The sequence below is a fragment of the Lucilia sericata genome, unplaced genomic scaffold (assembly GCF_015586225.1).
Source record: "Lucilia sericata isolate MDLA Ls3-8-SP2 unplaced genomic scaffold, ASM1558622v1 Contig000126F_arrow, whole genome shotgun sequence".
Taxonomy (NCBI): Eukaryota; Metazoa; Arthropoda; class Insecta; order Diptera; family Calliphoridae; genus Lucilia; species Lucilia sericata.
In genome coordinates this window covers 131,298-154,798 of record NW_023994158.1, presented here as the reverse complement: position 1 = coordinate 154,798, position 23,501 = coordinate 131,298, and the positions used below count along the sequence as shown (strand labels likewise).

The 23,501-nt window shown below is 33.5% G+C and overlaps 2 protein-coding genes across 2 annotated transcripts; both read right to left on the bottom strand.

Annotated features, from left to right (window-relative positions):
• Positions 1–14,785: 14,785 nt before the first annotated feature.
• Positions 14,786–15,547, bottom strand: LOC119600884. Its single transcript, XM_037951454.1, has one exon. It carries the CDS (start codon positions 15,545–15,547, stop codon positions 14,786–14,788), a length of 762 nt encoding a protein of 253 aa, XP_037807382.1.
• Positions 15,548–18,093: 2,546 nt separating this feature from the next.
• LOC119600895 lies at positions 18,094–18,990 on the bottom strand. The gene has a single exon (XM_037951468.1). The coding sequence runs from the start codon at positions 18,988–18,990 to the stop codon at positions 18,094–18,096; it is 897 nt and encodes a 298-aa protein (XP_037807396.1).
• Between the last annotated feature and the right edge of the window lie 4,511 nt (positions 18,991–23,501).

Below are 23,501 nucleotides of genomic sequence, written 5' to 3'. Positions count from 1 at the left end.
GTCTTAGAATGTAATAAGGACCCAGAATGGAATGACAAAATCAATATACCCCCATCTTTTTTTAATTAAAATACTTAATAGTATAGTAATAAATTAAATTAAATATAAAATAATAATACAATACACATGTTTACTTAATAATAATTTTTTAGATTATTTTAAAATTTATATGCCCCTTATAATACACTAAATGCCGTTTTACGGGCCAGAAATACACTAACAAACATTTTAATAATTTTTCCCGCGATAAGATCAATAAAATAACGGAATTCTTGGGACCCATTTCGAATAATGCAGAAATTTTTCTAAAAATTTAAATTTTCTCGTATATTTGACAAGAAAATATTTGGAACAAATGCAGATTTGAAACATATTCACATCTATTATTTAAATCAGGTTTAATTTTTTTTAATCCCAAAATTTTTTAAAAAGTTATTTAAGGAAAGTATCATAAATCATTCAAACCTGTTTTTACGAAAGTCTTTTAGTAAATGAGCGATATGTACATATGTACATTATAATGTCGCTCAAAATCAATGGTTTTAATCGCAGATATGCAGATGAAGTAGTCGGAATTTAAAAAATATGACAGCGTTGACTGATTCAAAACCTTTCTATAATAATATGATATCACAAAATCAGGAAACGTTTTGTTTTTAGAAACGAAGCTTCACTCCAAACTAGAAAACGATGTAAATTTTCCATTATAGTTATCAATATAAACTCATTTGTTAATTTTTTTTAATTGGTGGAGAACTTTAATACATACTTAATAATAAAAATTGTTTATGTATTTATATAGGGTGTGTGTAGCAAATGGTGTTTTCAAGGCCTTGGAAACACAAACAATGATAATAAACGAGTTCAAATTCTCAATTCTTAGATAAACCAAAGTTTATTTCACATCATCTTCTTTTGCTTGCGGAAGTATAAATAATGCACCGGTATTTAAATGCTATCTATCGCGTTAGGTTTTATTATTATTAACTACTATTATTGGCAGACCTTACGGCCACATACACATATTTATTTATTTATTAATAGGTACCTACATACATACGTACAATATTTATTTCTTTATACATACATATACATATATATATATTTAATATGCAAATTATAAATAAAAAACCAGTTTAAGATTTTTAACCATGATCTTGACCAAGCTACTATGTCTTTAAAAATAAAATGAAACAATAACAAAACAATTTAAATTGAATTTTGTACACGAGTTCACAGATTTTGAATTTTAAGTAATAGAGAAGAAATGTTAACTTTGTAAAAAAATTACCGTTATTATTTGTATCAATACTTTAAGGCAATTTGAGATGATAATTATTGTTTAAATATAAATACATGTCGCATTTAAATATACCTGCATTTCGATAAAAAGCAGCACTAGTAAGTTGTATACAATTGATGACCATTCCAAATTGATTGAGCCTCATTTGAATCTAACTCCAATATAAAGTCCCCTTAAGAAAATGACTTGAATGTCCACAATTCACTAATATCGCGATGAAATTCAGCACAAACAAATATTATATAAATATATGTATATCTATGCACAAAATTTGCCTCTAGCCCCTATTAAGCATCTCTAAGAATATTACTTTTTCGTCCATAAATTGGAAAGGGCTTTGTCCGATGGTTAATTAACAATTTTTATTTTGAGTGTTGATTTTGGGGGAGCCTGAGCCTTTTTTGGGAATCTTATAATCAACTCTGAAAAAATTCAGTAATATAAAATTTAGGACTTCCTAAAACCACTTCTTACCAAATTTGACCAAATTAGATTAGAATATCCCGAAACCCTTGTTTCAAATTTTTTTATTTTCTTTTTTTGAGTCATAATTTTCATTAGTTTGAAAATGACGATCTTATTTTAGTTTTCAGTTATGCAAAACAAAATTCAGAACAGCTAATTTTATACTTATTTGAACGTTTTATTTTTTAAAGTGGTATGATTCTATATACATACATACATACATACATACATACATACATACATACATACATACATACATACATACATACATACATACATACATACATACATACATACATACATACATACATACATACATACATACATACATACATACATACATACATACATACATACATACATACATACATACATACATACATACATACATACATACATACATACATACATACATACATACATACATACATACATACATACATACATACAAATTTTTTTATTTTCTTTTTTTGAGTCATAATTTTCATTAGTTTGAAAATGACGATCTTATTTTAGTTTTCAGTTATGCAAAACTAAATTCAGAACAGCTAATTTTATACCTATTTGAACGTTTTATTTTTTAAAGTGGTGTGATTCCATATACATACATATATACATACATACATACATACATGCATACATACATACATACATACATACATACATACATACATACATACATACATACATACATACATACATACATACATATATACATACATACTATACATACATACATACATACATACATACATACTACATACATACATACTACATACATACATACATACATACATACATACATACATACATACATACATACATACATACATACATCATACATACATACATACATACATACATACTCATACATACATACATACATACATACATACATACATACATACATACATACATACATACATACATACATACATACATACATACTACATACATACATACATATCATACATACATACTACTACATACTACTACATACATACATACATACATACATAAATACATACATACAAAATACATACAGACATACATACATAAACATACATAAACATAATAATACTACATTACATACATCATACAACATACATACATAATACAACAACAACATACAGACAACAGAAACAACAACATACAGACATACATACATACACAACATACATACAGACAGACATACATACAGACATACAGACAGACATACAACAACATACATACAGCAACATACATACATACAACAGACATACATAACATACTACATACAGACATACTACATACATCATACATACATACATAGTACACATACATACATACATACATAAAATACATACATACATACATACATACATACATACATACATTACATACATACCTACATACATACATACATAGTACACAATAAATTGATTTATTTATTTCGTTTTAACACATCGAATTAAGGCTGACAGTGACAGTAACAAAATATAATTAAAATATTCCAAAAAATTAAAATTTTTTAAATTGTAAAAAAGTTGCACAATAAACAATATATATGACAACAATCTACCGTATAGCGCCTTTTTCTAGGTCCGCTGTCGTTAGCTAAATTTTAGCTGCTGGGAGAATCCATGTGAAAACGGACAGCAGTCGGATTTACCATCTCCGATTTTAATCATACTTACCACACATATAATACATATAATATTATCCACATAACATTGACTTTTCGAATGGAAATTCATTCCAATGAAACTACTTAAAGTCCAACATAATTTTTCATATTAAAGCCAAAGATATTATCTTGAAAATCGTGTAAATACATGGTATGAGGATACTTACACTCTCTTGTAAATTCTAGTGAAAACTGTTCGATGGAGACTTGTGTAGTTCAGGAGTTATTAACCAAAACGTAATTTACAGCAAGTTTTTTTTTATACAAAATTATGAAAAATTAAAGAAATATAAAAATACACATTAGTAGCAATTTCAATTTATATGGTAAATTGCATTGTATCTCATAAACCACTGGTCCGATTTAAATGAAATCTACAAGAAAATTATTTAGGACGATCAGGCCTTACTGAAAGTACCTTTTGTCATCACAATATTTAAATAAAAGGTAGAAAACAACGTGTTAGAAGTGATCTCTTTGACTTAAAAAATTATTTTAATGCTTCTATACATGATATCAAATTTAAATGATCATAAACTTTTCGTAATCTATATAATACAGTAAAGCTAGATCCAAATGTCAATACTAATTAAATTCAAGGGTTTAAGAGATTTAATTTAAATAAAGTAGTAAACAAAAGTTAAACAATTAAACTATTATAATTTTTCAATTTTATTTATAACTTAGTATTTTATAATATCCGTAATGCCTACTATAAGAAAAATTAAATTTTTGATGCTTTAATATATTTTTTATAATCGAAGTACTCTCATTTAACACCACGCACCTCACCTTGTATTTTAACAGGGTGTTAACAAAGAAAATTTTCAGTAAAGCCTGGTCTGCAGTTTAAGAGATAAATAGCTTTTTCCATATAAATTGAAATTGGTTCCACTTTGTATTTTGTTTGTTTGTTTGTTTAATTTTTCATACGAATTTGTATAAAAAGCTTGCTTTAAATCACGTTTTGGTTAATAACTCCTGAACTACACGAGTATCCATCGAAAAGTTTTTACTAAAATATAGAAGATAGTATATGTATCATATATAATAGTATAACATAGGGGTGAAAGAGAAGGATGTACTCGGAGAGAGCTCTAAGCTACCTCAGCCTTTAAATATAGGTGAGGGTTCCGAGGAAGTTGAAAAAGATGCTTCAGGAAATCATAGTTAGTCAATCCAATGACACTCCAAAGGAAAAATCGGACTCCCGAAAAGTTGACAACTGAGAATAAACCTAAGAAGAAAAAGAGCTCCCCGTCTTCTAATACTCAGTCGAAGCCAAGCCATACTTCACTCAAAGGAAACTCAAGTCAGAATCCTGAAAGTAAGGGTGACGACGCCAAGATAGATATTCTGAAGACGACCAAGTCGGCGAAATCAACCTCGAAGGTACGGGTATCTCAAAAGAAGCCCCGAAAAGCGAGGAAAGAGAGGCTAGACAGTGCAAAAGGAAAAGAGCCGCCATCTTACGCCAAAGTTGCCAGAAGAAGACCTGATAAGGAGACCGTAGTGCCATCAATGGTACCCCCTGCATCAATAGCCACTTTAGGTTTCCTACCCGGAGGAGTCAAATCCAACGAGCCGGGAGGTGATCACTAACTCGCTGGAAGACAGTTTAAATGGATGGCAATAATAAACCTCCATCGGAGCGAGACGGCTACCAACGCTCTGATGGCTAAAATTAACACAGGTAAGATACATATAGCTTTAATCCTGGAACCTTGGACAATTCGCAACAAGGTTTCTGGATTAAATCACGTAAATTTCCAAATTTTCTACGCCGACACAGGGTCTCGACCGAGAACATGTATCTTATGTCACAAGAACTTATGTTTTCTCCTCTCAACAGGTCAAGGTCGTGGCAACATATACCTTGCATCTGTTTACCTGCCTTTCGATTCTCCGACACTACTACCAACGTCGGAGCTAATGAAACTGGTCGAAGAGGCACAAAGGAAAAATAAGAAAATTGTAATAGGTTGTGATGCCAACTCCCGCCATGTAGCTTGGGGTAGTACAAACACCAATCGCAGAGGACAAGCCCGAACTTAGGTAACAAAGCTAACTTCGTCAATACAATCAGAGAAGAAGTATTAGATATAACTATATGTTTAGAAGAGCTTATAAACGAAATTCAGGATGGGAGAGTTTCGGACGAGCACTCCTTTTCTGACCATCGGTACATAAGATTCAAAATACGACAAAGACCTAAAATTTAAGCAGCATGCTTATGTAAACTACATATGTAACTACATAGGTGCATCCTTTGATAGCAAACTATATACACTGGCGGTATGCATTGACATCGAAGGCGCCTTTAATAAGGTGCTCACTGATACTCTTATCCAATCCCTAGAGAATGGCCTATGTAACATTTGTAACTACATAGGTGCATCCTTTGATAGCAAACTATATACACTGGCGGTATGCATTGACATCGAAGGCGCCTTTAATAACGTGCTCACTGATACTCTTATCCAATCCCTAGACCAGTTTTATGTTGACCGTGTGCTCCGTAACTGGATCAACCACATGCTAAGCAACAGATGGATAAAAGGTATTTCGCGGTATACCACAGGGTGGCATTTTGTCACCTTTACTCTGGGTTACCACGATTACTAGCCTCCTAACCGAGAAAGGACTTAGACCTGTCTGCTACGCAGACGATGTCATAATGTGTAGAAGAGCTGAGGAGGCTCTGAATACGGCCTTGAGCTGGGCTCAACCGAGAGACCTCAATGTTAACCCGGCAAAAACAGAAATCTGTCTTTTCACAAGAAAGACAAAAATTTCTACGTAAACTGAACCAAGCTTCCTGGGCAAGAAGATACCAGTAACAGACAAAGTTAAGTACTTAGGTGTAATCCTCGACCGGGAATTAAAATGAAGACACCACATAGAGGATAGGGCGATATGTAGGAGAACTATAGGCATGAAATGGGGTCTTAGTCCTATTATGACAAATTGGCTTTATAAAAGTGTAATTAGACCAATTCTAGCTTATGCTTCAATAATCTGGTGGACTGCTTTAGACAAAAAGTGCAATATCAAACTACTACAGGGAGTTCAGCATACATGCTAGTTGGGTATAAGTGGTGCCATTCCACCCATTGAAACATATTTAAAATATGAGGCGGCGCTTACAGCCGAACGACTCTTTACTTTAGGCGAACTGGCCAAATCGGACGTGCCTGATCGCATACCAGACAAAGAGTATGTCGGAAACTTTGAAACGCTGATCCCAGATAGAATGTCTTGGTCAAGCGGAACATTAGAGCAAATACCAGTAGGAATCCGTTGTTACACGGATGTCTCTAAATTGGGGGACAAAGTGGTGCTATATATATATATTGAAGACCGAGAAACAGAAATATACCACCGTTTACCTAATCATAACACATGCTTCCAGGCAGAAGTCCGAGCAATAACGGAATGTGTAAATTGGATTAGAATAAATATGGCGCCCACAGCGCTTAATATATTTACCGACAGCCAGAAGGCAATTAGGGCGATATTAGGCGATATAACTAAATCTAAGACCGTAATGGATTGTAAGAAACCTTTAACTGAATACTCTCCCAGAGGTAAGGTTCACATCATAGGTGTATAAGCCCACTCGGGAGTAGTTGGTAACGAAAGGGCGAATGTAACAGCTTTAAAGGGAATGGAGCTTGAGGCAGTTAACCTGACGAACGCAAAACCATTCTACGCAACAAAAGCTTAACTAAAAATATGGGTGAGAGAATCCCATAAGTCCTCTTGGAATAATGTAACAGTGGGCAGAACCACGAAGATCCTATGGGGTGACTCTGATGAGAGCAAGACGAAAAATCTCCTCAAAATGAGCAAGTCTGCAGTTAGTATGATGGTACGTATTCTGAGTGGACACACAGGATTACGAGCACATCTATGCAAAATTGGACGTGCGGATTCAGACGAATGTAGAGCATGTGTAGAGGACAGTGAAACTCTGGAGCACTTTCTTTGCCACTGCCAGGCATTCGTCGATGTTAGATCCAAGTATCTTGGAAGTGATGTTATTCCGGAAATAATATTCTTGACTAACACTGATTGGAAGATTCATAGGAACTACCTTCAGGAAACTGAGTCTGAACACTGAAAAATAATTCCCTTTTTTTCATGATAAGGAGCGCACAACAGGCCCGATAGTGGCCTAGGTGTATTTCCTCGAATTTGATGTGGTCATTGATTTGTGGAACACCTTCAAACCATAATATATGTTGGAAATTTCATTAAAATCGGAGAAATCTGAAAATAGCTGATTTTTTTGTCCGTTTTGATATGGATTCTCCCTGCTCGGAACACAAATTTATTGGCTCTAATTTATTGGTTCAAAACATCTACCGTATTGCGCCCGTTGCCGATCGCAAAACTTTATCCGCTCAGAACACAACATTATTGGCACAAATCAAGACTTTTCATACATCTACAATCTCTCGTATTTCGCACGTTACCAGGTACGTTGTCCTTACCCAAACTTTGGTAGGTCAGAACACAACATATTGAGAAGTCTGCAATATTCGGTGTTATATCATTTACCAAAAGGATCCTTGTAGCTTAAAATTCCATCAAAACATGAGTACATAAAATTTCGTGAAACAAAATATTGATTTTATTTTTAAAAACAAACATCAAAAAATTGTTTTATTTATATATAAGTCAGTTGGTTTTGACATTGAGCTCATACTAGTACAAAAACAAAATACATGTTGTTAAATTTGTGTCAATGATTGATACTATTTATTAATATAACCCACTATTATTTTTTTAATCGCAAAAAATAATTTTGAGGAAACATTTTGAGTTTCAAAATGCACGGAAAATGCACTGCGAAGACGAATGATCAAAAGTGCTGTAAAATAGTACGCCTACCTACATATGCCCTAGGTTTTGCAAACAAATGAAGGCACATACTCACTCACATATATGTATGTATGTATGTATGTATGTATGTATGTATGTATGTATGTATGTATGTATGTATGTATGTATGTATGTATGTATGTATGTATGTATGTATAGATGTATGTATGTATGTATGTATGTATGTATGTATGTATGTATGTATGTATGTATGTATGTATGTATGTATGTATGTATGATGTAGTATGTATGTATTGTATGTATGTATGTATGTATGTATGTATGTATGTATGTATGTATGTATGTATGTATGTATGTATGTATGTATGATGTATGTATGTATGTAATGTATGTATGTATGTATGTATGTATGTATGTATGTATGTATGTATGATGTATGTCTGTATGTATGTATGTATGTATGATGTATGTATGTATGTATGTATGTATGTATGTATGTATGTATGTATGTATGTATGTATGTATGTATGTATGTATGTATGTATGTATGTATGTATGTATGTATGTATGTATGTATGTATGTATGTATGTATGTATGTATGTATGTAGTATGTATGTATGTATGTATGTATGTATGTATGTATGTATGTATGTATGTATGTATGTATGTATGTATGTATGTATGTATGTATGTATTGATGTATGTATGTATGTATGTATGTATGTATGTATGTATGTATGTATGTATGTATGTATGTATGTATGTATGTATGTATGTATGTATGTAGTATGTATGTATGTATGTATGTATGTAGTATGTATGTATGTATGTATGTATGTATGTATGTATGTATGTATGTATGTATGTATGTATGTATGTATGTATGTATGTATGTATGTAGGTATGTATGTATGTATGTATGTATGTATGTATGTATGTATGTATGTATGTATGTATGTATGTATGTATGTATGTATGTATGTATGTATGTATGTATGTATGTATGTATGTATGTATGTATGTATGTATGTATGTATGTATGTATGTATGTATGTATGTATGTATGTATGTATGTATGTATGTATGTATGTATGTATGTATGTATGTATGTATGTATGTATGTATGTATGTATGTATGTATGTATGTATGTATGTATGTATGTATGTATGTATGTATGTATGTATGTATGTATGTATGTATGTATGTATGTATGTATGTATGTATGTATGTATGTATGTATGTATGTATGTATGTATGTATGTATGTATGTATGTATGTATGTATGTATGTATGTATGTATGTATGTATGTATGTATGTATGTATGTATGTATGTATGTATGTATGTATGTATGTATGTATGTATGTATGTATGTATGTATGTATGTATGTATGTATGTATGTATGTATGTATGTATGTATGTATGTATGTATGTATGTATGTATGTATGTATGTATGTATGTATGTATGTATGTATGTATTGTATGTATGTATGTAATGTATGTATGTATGTATGTATGTATGTATGTATGTATGTAGTATGTATGTATGTATGTATGTATGTATGTATGTATGTATGTAGTATGTATGTAGTCTGTATGTAGTATGTATGTATGTATGTATGTATGTATGTATGTATGTATGTATGTATGTATGTATGTATGTATGTATGTATGTATGTATGTATGTATGTATGTATGTATGTATGTATGTATGTATGTATGATGTATGTATGTATGTATGTATGTATGTATGTATGTATGTATGTATTGTATGTATGTATGTATGTATGTATGTATGTATGTATGTATGTATGTATGTATGTATGTATGTATGTATGTATGTCTGTGTATGTATGTATGTATGTATGTATGTATGTATGTATGTATGTATGTATGTATGTATGTATGTATGTATGTATGTATGTATGTATGTATGTATGTATGTATGTATGTATGTATGTATGTATGTATGTAGTATGTATGTATGTATGTATGTATGTATGTATGTATGTATGTAGTATGTATGTATGTATGTATGTATGTATGTATGTATGTATGTTAGATGTATGTATGTGATGTATGTATGTATGTATGTATGTATGTATGTATGTATGTATGTATGTATGTATGTATGTATGTATGTATGTATGTATGTATGTATGTATGTATGTATGTATGTATGTATGTATGTATGTATGTATGTATGTATGTATGTATGTATGATGTATGTATGTATGTATGTATGTATGTATGTATGTATGTATGTATGTATGTATGTATGTATGTATGTATGTATGTATGTATGTATGTATGTATGTATGTATGTATGTATGTATGTATGTATGTATGAGTATGTATGTATGTATGTATGTATGTATGTATGTATGTATGTATGTATGTATGTATGTATGTATGTATGTATGTACGTATGTATGTATGTATGTATGTATGTATGTATGTATGTACATATGTATGTATGTATGTGTGTTTCTAATTTGGTAGTTTTTGCACAAATTCCATGCTACTTCGTGGCTCAGCATTACGTTCACCATGTTCTCGGGTGATAGGGTTACACCTAGCTTGTCATACAACTTTTGCCCTTCGTCGATCCACATTCGATTTTACACATTCAAAAAGAACATGTTTTGCATTATCTTCTGACATGCCACATTCATTTCATCTGTCCGTATCTTTCAGTTTAAACCTATGCAAATATTCATTAAAGTTGCCATCATCTGTCATGGCTTGGGTTAAAAAGTATCCCATACTTCCATGTTTCCTCTTCAACCAGACGCTTATATCTGGAATAAGTTTATATGTCCACCTCCCGGTGTTCTTGGTTCCACCGTTCTTGCCATTTTGTTACTATGGTCTTTCGGACGTTTTCTTTCATTTCAAGACTTTTTCTCGTTCTTTCTGACATATCGTTCGTATCGATTTGTTTGGTATTAGTGTATATCTCCTTTCTTTCCAACATCAATAGATCTATTGGTGGTAAACCTGCGAGCACTAGAGCAGCACTTGTGGATACTGTACGATATGCTGAAATGGTACGCAAAGCACTAATCCTCTATGGTTTCTGTAGTTTTCTTATGTTGTGTTTTAGCTCTAATGCTCCAACGAAGGTTGGAGCAGCGTAGAGAAGTTGTGCATGAACTAAGCTATTTATAAGTGTTTTTGTATAATGTACTGGGCCTCCGCAGTTTGGCATTATTCTAGCTAAACACGAAGCAGTTCGCATGCTTTTGTCTCGGATATTTCTAACATGTTGTGCAAAGGTAAGTTTGTCATCAAGATGTACACCTAGATAACATAGGCTTCTTGTAAAAGGTATATCAATTTCCTGTAATCGTAGTTTAGGTGCTATAAAGGCTCTGCGATTTGTCACAAGTATTGCCTCAGTTTTTGGTACTGCAAGTTGCAGGCCATTTTCACTTAACCATCTGCTGCATCGGCATAAACTGTTGTTTGCGATGATCTCAACCATTTCAGCTGTTTTTTGGGTTACCACGAGAGCAATATCGTCGGCACAGCCAATGAGTTTTGCGCCGCTTTGGAGATCCAAGTTTAGCAATCCATCATAGATTACTTTCCATACACTGAAAATAATCCATGCCTAATATACACGAAAAATGTTGTACATTGTACGAAATGCTTCGTGGTTTCGCACCACGAAATTCTTTCGTAATATATACGAAATTGTACGAAATATTTTAGTAAAATGCTAAATAATTTTAATAATTTTAGAAAAAAATTTGTTAATTTTACGATTTGTTTTAAAGACATAAATATTTTAGTTCTTTTAAAATAATTATTGTAAATTTAGAAAAAGATTGCGAATTAAAAAAAAAACAAATTTTTTATGCTTTTTAAAAAAAACATAAAAATTTTACAGAAAATTAGGCAGCTAATTTCCTGTAAATTAAAAATTACGTTTAATTTAACTCCCTTAAAATTACGAAAATAACAAAAAACAAGTAAGAGTGCTATGTTCGGCTGTGCCGAATCTTATATACCCTTCACCACAGTGTATTTAAGAAATATCAATTCTATAAAATTTTAATTTATTTCATTTTCCCGTTTATATCATTATTATAGCAATAACAAAACGAACAAAAACAACGCTAAACGAAATAAACACACAAAAAAAACAAAATACACAAGGCAGTAAAACCAACAGACATCGAAACATACGAAACTGAATACACCAAAAAACAAAAACAATATACACAAGGCAATGAAACATACGAAACGAAATACTCAAAAAAAAAAGCAAAAAGAAAATACAAATTCCATTTTGCAGGAAATATTCCTTTAAATAGGCATAAGTTAGGACATTGAGTATCGATTTAGGCCATATCTCACAAACTGATTTAATAATCTTGTTTGGTATGCCGTCTGGTCCAGGGCTTTTACCAGTACTTAATTTATTGGCTGCAAGTTTTAACTCTTCAACATCTAAAGGTATAAAATTCACAATTTGAAAGCGTGGTAAACGGAAATAATGTTTTTACTATATGAAATAATGTTTTTACTATCCCACTCTGGGTTTTTAATGCCAGGTATAGGTTTGAATTCACCAAGTTTTTTCATCGTTATCTTATATGGTTTTCCCCAGGAGTCAGCGTCTATATTACTGCACAGATCATTCCAGCATCTTTTTTGACTATTTTTGATTGCTCTTTTCAGGGTTTAACGTGCTTTCCTGTATTCATCCTCAAGGGCTTGTATACCATAATGACGGGTAGTCGCTCGACGTGCTGCAAGACATTTTGTCCTTAGCGCGCTTATTTCGTCCGTCCACCAGTAGACAGGATGTTTGCCGTTATATTTTGTCGTTTTCGGCATCGTTACATTACAGTTATTTTTAAGAGTCTGCGTCAGTAATTGGACAGCCTCCTCTGTGTTTAAGCAATCCATCTGGTTGTTCACATGTCCTTTTATTCTTGTGATATATTCCAGTAACTTCTTATGATTGAGTTTTCTTAGATACCATTTTGAGTTCTATTTTTCCTGGATCTGTACATGTATGGTCGTATATGCTAAAAGTAATATATTGGTGGTCACTCAGCGTGAGATCATCTAGTACTATCCAGTACATCTGTGTATTGTAGAGTGTGGTAGGTGCCAAACGGAACAGCGAGCGAGCGAGCGAGCGAGCGAGCGAGCGAGCGAGAGAGCGAGCGAGCGAGCGAGCGAGCGAGCGAGCGAGAGGAGAGAGCGAGGAGCGAGCGAGCGAGCGAGCGAGCGAGAGCGAGCGAGCGAGCGAGCGAGGCGAGCGAGCGAGCGAGCGAGCGAGCGAGCGAGAGAGCGAGCGAGCGAGCGAGCGAGCGAGCGAGAGCGAGCGAGCGAGCGAGCGAGCGAGCGAGGAGCGAGCGAGCGAGCGAGCGAGAGAGCGAGCGAGCGAGCGAGCGAGCGAGCGAGCGAGCGAGCGAGCGAGCAGCGAGCGAGCGAGAGCGAGCGAGCGAGCGAGCGAGCGAGCGAGCGAGCGAGCGAGCGAGCGAGCGAGCGAGCGAGCGAGCGAGAGCGAGCGAGCGAGCGAGCGAGCGAGCGAGCGAGCGAGGAGCGAGCGAGCGAGCGAGAGAGCGAGCGAGCGAGCGAGCGAGCGAGAGAGCGAGCGAGAGAGCGAGCGAGCGAGCGAGCTAGAGCTATCGAGCTAGACTAGCTAGCGAGAGAGGAATCACTAGCAGCGATCAGATCTAGAGCGCGGAATCGATCGAGCATCCATCGAGCTACTATATTTCTATCTAGCATCTATCGATCTATCTATCTACTATCATATATCTAGCTAGCTATCTATCGATCGACTATCTACTATCTATCTAGATCTTATCGATCTATGGATCGATCTATTCTATCTAGACTATCATCTATCTATCTATCTATCTATCTATCTACTATCTATCATCTATCATATCTAACTCTATCTATCTATCTATCTATCTTCTATCTCTATCTATCTATCTATCTATCGATCTAATCGATCTATCTATCTATCTCTTATCTATCTATCTAGCTCATCTATCTATCTATCTATCTATATCTTATCTATCTATCGTATCTATCTATCTATCTATCTAATCTTCTATCTATCTATCTTAGCTATAATATATACTATCTATCTATCCTATCGACGCAGCACGGTACAATTTGGCTGTCCATTTAAATGTGTTTGTGTTGCGCACAATTAGGATAAAATGATTCGTTGATTCGATTTTTTAAATTTCATATTTTTGTTTATAATAGATTTTTGACAATTAAACCGAACTTTTTAAGAAAATAAATATAAAATATATGGCTATAATAAATGTTTATTTAGTTCAGATATATAAATATTACATATAATATCTAATTATTATTGAAAGTATCCGAATAACGTATATTTTGCGACAAAATAAACTATAGTTGCGGGTGAATAAAACACGAATATATAACACTTAACAACTATTTATTATATATTTAATTAATAAAAAGGAATTCACATTTACTTTAACAAAAGACTAGAAAGCTACATGTGTAGTAGCAAAGACGACTTTTGGAATTAATTTCTGTTTACGTCTGTCAACTCGTTTGCTTCTATCTGATGCGTTGCCAGACTGTTGGTTTTGTAAAACAGGCAGGCTCGGTGCTGCCACATCCACTCCCTCTCCAGTGACAAAGTCAGGATCTGATTGGAACGATATTTCCGTAGGCGTTGGACTACGTTGCGCAACATTCGTGGCGGCAGTAAGTTGATTAGCAGATGTGGTATTTTGAGATGTAGAATTTGTACTTTGTTGATCAGGTGGTGTGTTGGGAATTTCCGAAGTGATGTTCTGCTGAGTATCATTTATGATAAAAGCTGGTTTTAATCTGTCTGCGGATACGTTTACATCATTTTCTTTGATTCGTATTGTGTATAACCGGTCTGAAAGTCGTTTTATAACCTTGTACGGACCCGTGTATGGTGTCTGTAAAGGTCCTCGAACAGCATCAGTACGTAGAAAGACATGAGTGCAATCATGGAGATTTTTCAAGATAAACATCTTGCCTTTATTGTGATGAGCTGTTGGTGTAGGGCGCAGAAGATTAAAATATTCCCGAAGTTTTCGTAAAAATTCAGGAGAATCAACAGGATTATCGGCTTCATCAAAGAAATCGTTTGGAAGACGCAATGAACCGCCATAAAGTAAATCGGAAGGTGATACTTGAAGATCTTCCTTCCTAAGTCCAAGTAGGACTGTCGGTAGTATATCAACCCATGATACGTCAGGATGACACATTAGAGCAGCTTTAAAAGATCTGTGTCACCTTTCAACCATACCGTTTGATTGAGGATGATAGGCAGTTGTTCGTGAACGCTTTGAACCAGTAAATTCAACAAGTGATTTGAACAAATTGGACTCAAATTGAGTACCCTGATCAGTAGTGATAGTTTTAGGGCAACCGAAGCGAGATATCCAATTTGACCAAAATGCTGTTGCGACAGTCTGGGCAGACATGTCCTTCAACGGTACAGCTTCAGGCCATCGAGAGAATCGGTCGATCATTGTAAGGCAATATCTGTAACCCTGTGCAAATGGAATCACTACGATATCCAAATGGACATGGTCAAAACGATTGTCTGGAACATCGATTCTATTTGGCAGTAATCGGTTGTGCCTTGTAATCTTTGCCCTTTGACAGGACAAACAATTTCGGGACCAACTAATGATTTGCTTTTTCATTGCTGGCCAAACGTACTTTTTACGAATTTGTTGAAGAGTGGCTTTGCCACTTGGGTGAGACAGATTGTGTACTATACCAAAAATCTGTTGACGAAGTTGTTCAGGAACATAAGGACGTACATATCCAGTTGATACGTCGCAGTATACTGATGTAGATTCAAAATGAACGATTTGAAGTTTCAAAGAATTATTACCTTCCAGTAAGGTTTTTAACTCTTCGTCCAATTCTTGAGCTGATTGAAGTACTTCCATTGAAATTGTTGATGGCATAGAAATTGCATTAAGACGCGATAGTGCATCTGCTACAGTATTCTCAGGACCAGACAAATAAATCACTTCAGTTGTAAACTGTGAAATGAAATCAAGATGTCTCAATTGTCGAGGCGAAGCTTTCTCCGGTTTTTGAGAAAATGCATAAACTAGTGGTTTATGATCAGTCTTAATCACGAAATGTCGTGCTTCAAGCATGTGTCGGAAATATTTCACGGCTTCATAAATCGCAAGCAATTCCCTATCATATGTGCTGTAATTTTTTTCGGCTGATGATAATTTTCGAGAAAAGAAACCGAGTGGTCTCCAGGTATCCTCAAACCTTTGTTCAAGGACAGCTCCAATAGCTGTGTCAGAAGCATCCGTACTAAGAGCTAGGTCTGAATTAGGTGCTGGGTGTGCTAGCATTGTGGCTTCACTAAGACTACGTTTACAAGAAGAAAATGCATCTTCAGACTCAGGTGTCCTTGGAATTTTTCTCTTGTCGTTCTTCCTTGAATTTGTTAGAAAACCATTGAGTGGTGCTTGTAATTGTGCTGCATGAGGAATACATCGCCTATAGTAGTTAATAACATCGAGGAATCTACGAAGTTCGCAAATGGTTTCGGGTTTGGTGTAATTCACGATGGCAGTGACACGATCGGTAGGAGGTCGGCAACCACTACCATTAATCATGTAGCCAAGGAACTGTACCTCTGACTGACCAAAATTACACTTGTTAACGTTGATGGTTAAACCATGATGGCGAAGGCGCTCAAATACTTGTCGTAAATGACATTGATGTTCATCGGCAGATTCCGACATAATAATAATATCGTCAATGTAGCAATATACAAAATCAAGGCCCCTTAACACAGAATCCATAAACCTCTGGAACGTCTGCGTGGCATTTCGTAGCCCAAAGGGCATAAATAAAAACTCTACCAAACCAAATGGAGTACAAACGGCTGTCTTTTGAATGTCCTCCGGAGCCATTTGTATCTGGTAGTAAGCTCTAACAAGGTCAATAGTTGTAAAAATTGACTTACCATGTAATTTTTCAGAAAAGTCGTTAATGTTGGCTATAGGGTACCGATCCGGAACTGTTTGTGAGTTAAGTTTCCGGTAATCACCACACGCTCGCCATCCACCAGTTTTCTTAGCGACCATGTGTATCGGACTGGCCCATGGACTCTTGGAGGGTCGACATATGCCATGATCCAATAAAAAATCAATTTCGGATTTTGCTGCAGCTAGTTTATCACCAGACAATCTTCGTGGACGATCAGCAACTGGTTTGCCTGTAGTTTCAATATGGTGAATAACTGTTGCATCAGCATTAGGTTTACGAATTAAAGTTGTTGTTGTAATATCAATAAATTGTGCAAGTAATTTTGAAAAATTATTATTTGTCGTAGTAGACAATGTTGAAATGGTTAAATCCTTAGTTTCACGAATTTCGCCATTGCTTATCAAATTTGTAGTATTATCAATAAGACATTTTCGTCCGAGATCAATAAGTAAATTGTAATGACTCAAAAAGTCGGCGCCAAGTATGGGCGATTGAACATCAGCAATAATAAATAACCATTTGAGTTCACGGCGGAGACCTAAGTCCAATTTAAAAACACAGTGACCATAGGTCTTAATTTCACTGCTGTTTGCAGCAAGAAGCTTAACAGTGGTTGGCGTTAATGTTGCTTTGATTAAAGATGGGGGTACTACTGATACCACTGACCCTGAATCAATTAAAAAACGAGTGTTAGTCGACCTGTCGAAAATATGTAGACGATTCTCCTCTGTTATGTTACTATTGCCGCTGTCGCCAACCGTGTTGACTGACGACAGCCCCACTAGTTTTCCGAATTAGGTTTCCAGCGGGGGCAGGTTGGTTTACAATGCTGGGCTGCATCACCAAATTTCGTATGATACCAGCATAATTGTACCTCAGTTGAATTCTGGTGAGAATTTCGTGAACGACTACGAGATCTGGACTGTTGTCGATTAGATTTAACTCTGTTGTCGTTCTGTTGTAACTGAATTTTCCTAACTTCATCTGTTAAATTCTTAATCGCTTGGCAAACGTCAGAAAAAGTCATATGGGGAGCAACTGCATCCACTGGAACACTTGCGTCGAAACGTAAAGGTGCTACTGATACGGAACTTGTCACGTTGTAATTAGCATCTAGCATTTTGTCGGCCGTTTCGGAAAGCTTTTCCAAATCATCGTCCTTCCAAACGGATAATATGGGACGAATTGAATCTGGCATTTTACCCATAAATAGTGTGCGAATAATTGCCTCATTTTGTTTACCAGGAGCTAGACGTCTCATAGTCGATAAAATCTCCGAAGGTTTTTTACCTGCGGTTTCACAACCCTGTAATAAACGTCGCAGTTTAGATTCAGAAGTTTCAGCAAATTTTGTAATGAGACGTTCCTTTAATGTACCAAATTTATCAATCTGAGGAGGATTCGTTATCAGGTCCTCAATTGATAAAAGTATTTCGTCTTCCAGACGTACCGAGACAAGATCAAATTTGTCTGAATCCGATGTGATGGAACACAAAGCAAATGATCTCTCAATTTGCGCAAACCACAAATGCGGATTGTGTTTGTTGAATTTCGGAATATGAACTTTCTGAAGATTTGATCTTGATGCGTCATTCACATTCGCCTGAGACTCTCGAAGAGTGTTGATTTCATGTTGTAAAGCTTGCATTTGTGCTAACATATTTTCCATCTCGGCCATGTTAACACTGCTTGTATCAAAAATTCAATTTCCTCACCACCTGATGAGATTTCCCCGTCGTCGGCTGATTTTCGTTGCCTCAAGTTGTACGGGTGTTTGTTCATAAGCCGAACTTGTTTTGCTCGAACAAAATCAACAAGTTATTTGCTCAAAAAACGTTAAAAATTCAAAAAAATACGCCGCTGCGCTGCTTCCAGGAAAAAAATTTCTGCGTCGTTGAAAATTTTGTCAAAGTTTTCGTTCCTCAGAATTGCGTTAAAAACGGGGGTCACCAATATAGTTGCGGGTGAATAAAACACGAATATATAACACTTAACAACTATTTATTATCTATTTAATTAATAAAAAGGAATTCACATTTACTTTAACAAAAGACTAGAAAGCTACATGTGTAGTAGCAAAGACGACTTTTGGAATTAATTTCTGTTTACGTCTGTCAACTCGTTTGCTTCTATCTGATGCGTTGCCAGACTGTTGGTTTTGTAAAACAGGCAGGCTCGGTGCTGCCACAAAACATTACTATTGTACATTTTTTTATTTTTACCTTTTTTCCTTGTAATTTTTGATAAATTTTTGCAAATATTGATAAATTTCTATCTATCTATCTATCTATCTATCTATCTATCTATCTATCTATCTATCTATCTATCTATCTATCTATCTATCTATCTATCTATCTATCTATCTATCTATCTATCTATCTATCTATCTATCTATCTATCTATCTATCTATCTATCTATCTATCTATCTACGCAGCACTGTACAATTTGTCTGTCATTTAATGTGTTAGTGTTGCGCACAATTAGGATAAAATATTCGTTGATTCGATTTTTTAAATTTCATATTTTTGTTTATAATAGATTTTTGACAATTAAAACGAACTTTTTAAGAAAAATATATATAAATATATATGGCTATAATAAATGTTTATTTAGTTCAGATATATAAATATTACATATAATGTCTAATTATTATTGAAAGTATCCGAATAACGTATATTTTGCGACAAAATAAACATTACTATTGTACATTTTTTATTTTTACCTTTTTTCCTTGTAATTTTTGATAAATTTTTGCAAATATTGATAAATTTCTTTGATATTTGACTAATTTTAACGAAATATTGTTAAATATTTATGCATTAATCTAATAATGCCTAGATTTGATTTTTTTCCCAAAATATAATCGTTTAAAATTTTTCTGGCATTTTATTTACAAATTAAAAACGTTAAAATTAGAATTTTTAGATTTTATTTTAAAAGAAACCATAATTAGTTTTCGCTATCAACCTAAAATTACCGAAAAAGCTTTATCTAAAAAAAATTGTTGGCTTAAAGAAGGGTCGAGCCTACAATAAAATTCTTATATTTGTCAATGGAATATTGAAGGGGTTTTAAGATATTTGACGTTTATGAATACGATTTTCCTGAATTTTGTGTAAAATTGTTTAATAAACCTAAAATAAGTTTTATAAATACAACCGTTACAAAACTTTTCATCTCCATTAGGTTAGAACGTGAAAATAAACAAAGCATCGTTGCATTGTTTTGAAACTTTACATGGGTAAAAGATTTAAATACCGCAGTGAAATTGTGTTTAAACTATGAAGTCAGCCAAAATGTTGTTTATGAATAAGGCCTATAAGATATAAGTAGCATTTGCTCAGAAGTAGGTAGTTATTGTACTATTCAGTACCTTGCACAGTGTCAGATTTTGCAATTTTAGGGGGACTAAACTCTGAATTTTGAATTTTTTAAAAGTAAAGCTATGAAAACGTCAATAGGCTATATCACATTTTTTATCTTGGACCAGAAAGGCACAAAAAGGGGGGAAAACGGGAAAATTAGTACTCTCTTATATAATGTTAATTTTTATTCCAACGTGGAAATATTTTTGTTTTATCTCTCAAAACCCTTAAATATATGTATGTATTAGTAAAGTACTTTTCCGACTGCCAACCTTTCAGGGTGTAAAAACGGGCAAAATAGGGCATTCTACACTCATTTGTAAAAAAGATATTTATAGAGTCAAAATTTTAAATATGAGTGAAAAATTACTTAAAATAATATCAATTAAATATTAATCTTTAGAAAGATTTAAAACACAAGGGTAAAAACCGGAAAATATTTGTATTTTTGGTACTTTTTGCACCTTTTGTACATGTTCCAATTACGGCAGTGCATGTTACAAACACATCAATTTTAAAAACTTTATAGATCTACACTATGAAGCATCAATGGCTATATATATTTTTAAATAAAATCCAAGACTTTATGTAAGTTTTATATGGCACAGCTGAACGCCAAATATCAAAAATGTACTAATGCAACTTTTGCGAGTTCATGTTGAACTTTTGAAAAAATGTGTATGGGGTATCCAAAAAGATGCAAAAAAAATATATCATAATCAAAATAGATTACATATCATTTTATCATATGGGTACAACAGAACCCCAAAATCAAGTGGTATTCTATGACTTTGAGTCCATGAAAAAATTCCTCACTTTTTAAATATACTTACAATTAACGGTTTACTTTAAAAGACGTGGACACCTTGTTCTCAATCATACTATTAAACAAGTAAGAAATTATAGTCGGGCGAGGCCGACCATATAATACCCTACACCTTTGGCAAAAATATAATGTGATTTAGTTGCCATAATAAAGCATTTAAGTTGAATTGTACCTTGCCTTAGATATACATACTTAAGCCGTTTATTGTTGAATAAAATTGTGGACATTTAAGTGAAATTTTGATAGGGGCTAGGGTCATATGAGAACCTATTATTATGGAATTCGTGGGGGTCATCAAGTCTTGTATACAACTTGGTTATTGCAGCTTTTTGTCGAGATATGAGTATATTAAACATAATTACTTAAAATCTAATAAGGGGGTTCAGTTGTATGGGTTTTCATTTTTTATTAAAGGAGGATCCCAAGTTCATAAAATGATCAAAAGTTGAACCCTAGCTGATAACAGAAAAAAGTTTTCGTCTGGGCATTTTTGTTTATGATTTGAAAAACTTCATTAAGAGCTTCTCTAATATATCTATCAATATCTAAAGTTGTCTTCATTCCAGAACATACAAAATACCTGCTGTGTGACACAGAAAAAAAAGAAATTATATTTTCATTTATAAAAAGAATTTTTTAAAAATATTCCATAGATATTTTTTTATTCATGTCCAAAGTTTCGATTAACTTCGAGCAAAATAAATCATTTTTCTTTTTTATGTTTTACGCATCATTCATGTTACCGTTATAAGCATATAATGTTAGATTCTACCTAAAATAAGTAAGCAGCATCTTCACTGGAAAGTTTTTTTTTTAACCCGAATATAATTTAATTTTGTATGCGTCCCACCTTAAAGTATCGGCTCAGAATCACTTTCTGAGACTGTTTATCTGTGTGTCCATATAAACCGATAACTTACGAAATTTGGCACTCACATCTCTCTCACCCTAGCCCCATACAAAATATCCTTCAGAAAATGCCTTTAACGTTCATAATTCACATGAAAACATTACCACACCATAAAATTCAGAATAAATATAATTTATACTAAAATACATCCGTTCAGTAAATTTTATGAGAATCGGACTATTTTTGACCCTCGCCATATAAAATTAGTGATAACAACAGCAATTTTATTTAAATTTCATAAGTAAATATTTTTTAATGCATATTTTTTATGGCATATTCTTCATTCGTGCATGAAAATCCTTGCCTTGATAATAACATTTAAAAATAGAAATTTTATAAAAATATTTTGGAATTACGCACTTATTTTTCACAATATTGCAAAAAAAAAAAAAATAATTAAAAAATCCTAAAGGGTTTAGTAGATAATTAAATTCAAAAAACAAATTTGTAATAAAATGAATATAATTTTATATGAAATGCTAAATAATTTTTAACTAGAAACTTAAATTTTATATCCTATATATGTATATATAGGGTAGAAGGGGGATCATTCGCCATAGGGGCACATCTGCCAAAGCGAATAACTTGAAAACCGAGTAATCGATTTTATCGCGTTACCAAATTTTATTTTCGTTTATCGATTATCTATCATCCCTGAAAGTTTGAAAGATTAACTTTACATATGATGGGAGGCAGACGTGATTAATTGTTTTTCAAAGGGCTGTGAAAATATTTCACTGTGTGAATTTTTTGTGCTAACTTTTTTAGTTTTTGTGATAGAAAAAATATATTGGTCACTGATAGAACGTCAATAATAGTGAATAATAAGACATAATAATATTTTCGATAATATAATTTGAAACACGAAAAAAATTGAAACTACACCCCAGAACTGCCCGTGGGGCACATGCGCCAAATATATGTAATGCTTGTGATGTAGAACAAAATTTTGTTAAAATATAGAAAAAATCATTAATAATTTGTTTTAATTTTTTTTGTTTAGTTATGTGAAATAAACAATAAATATCTAGTATATTATACATTGTTTAGTGAATTAAAATATAAAACAGCAAAATAAGTTTTTACT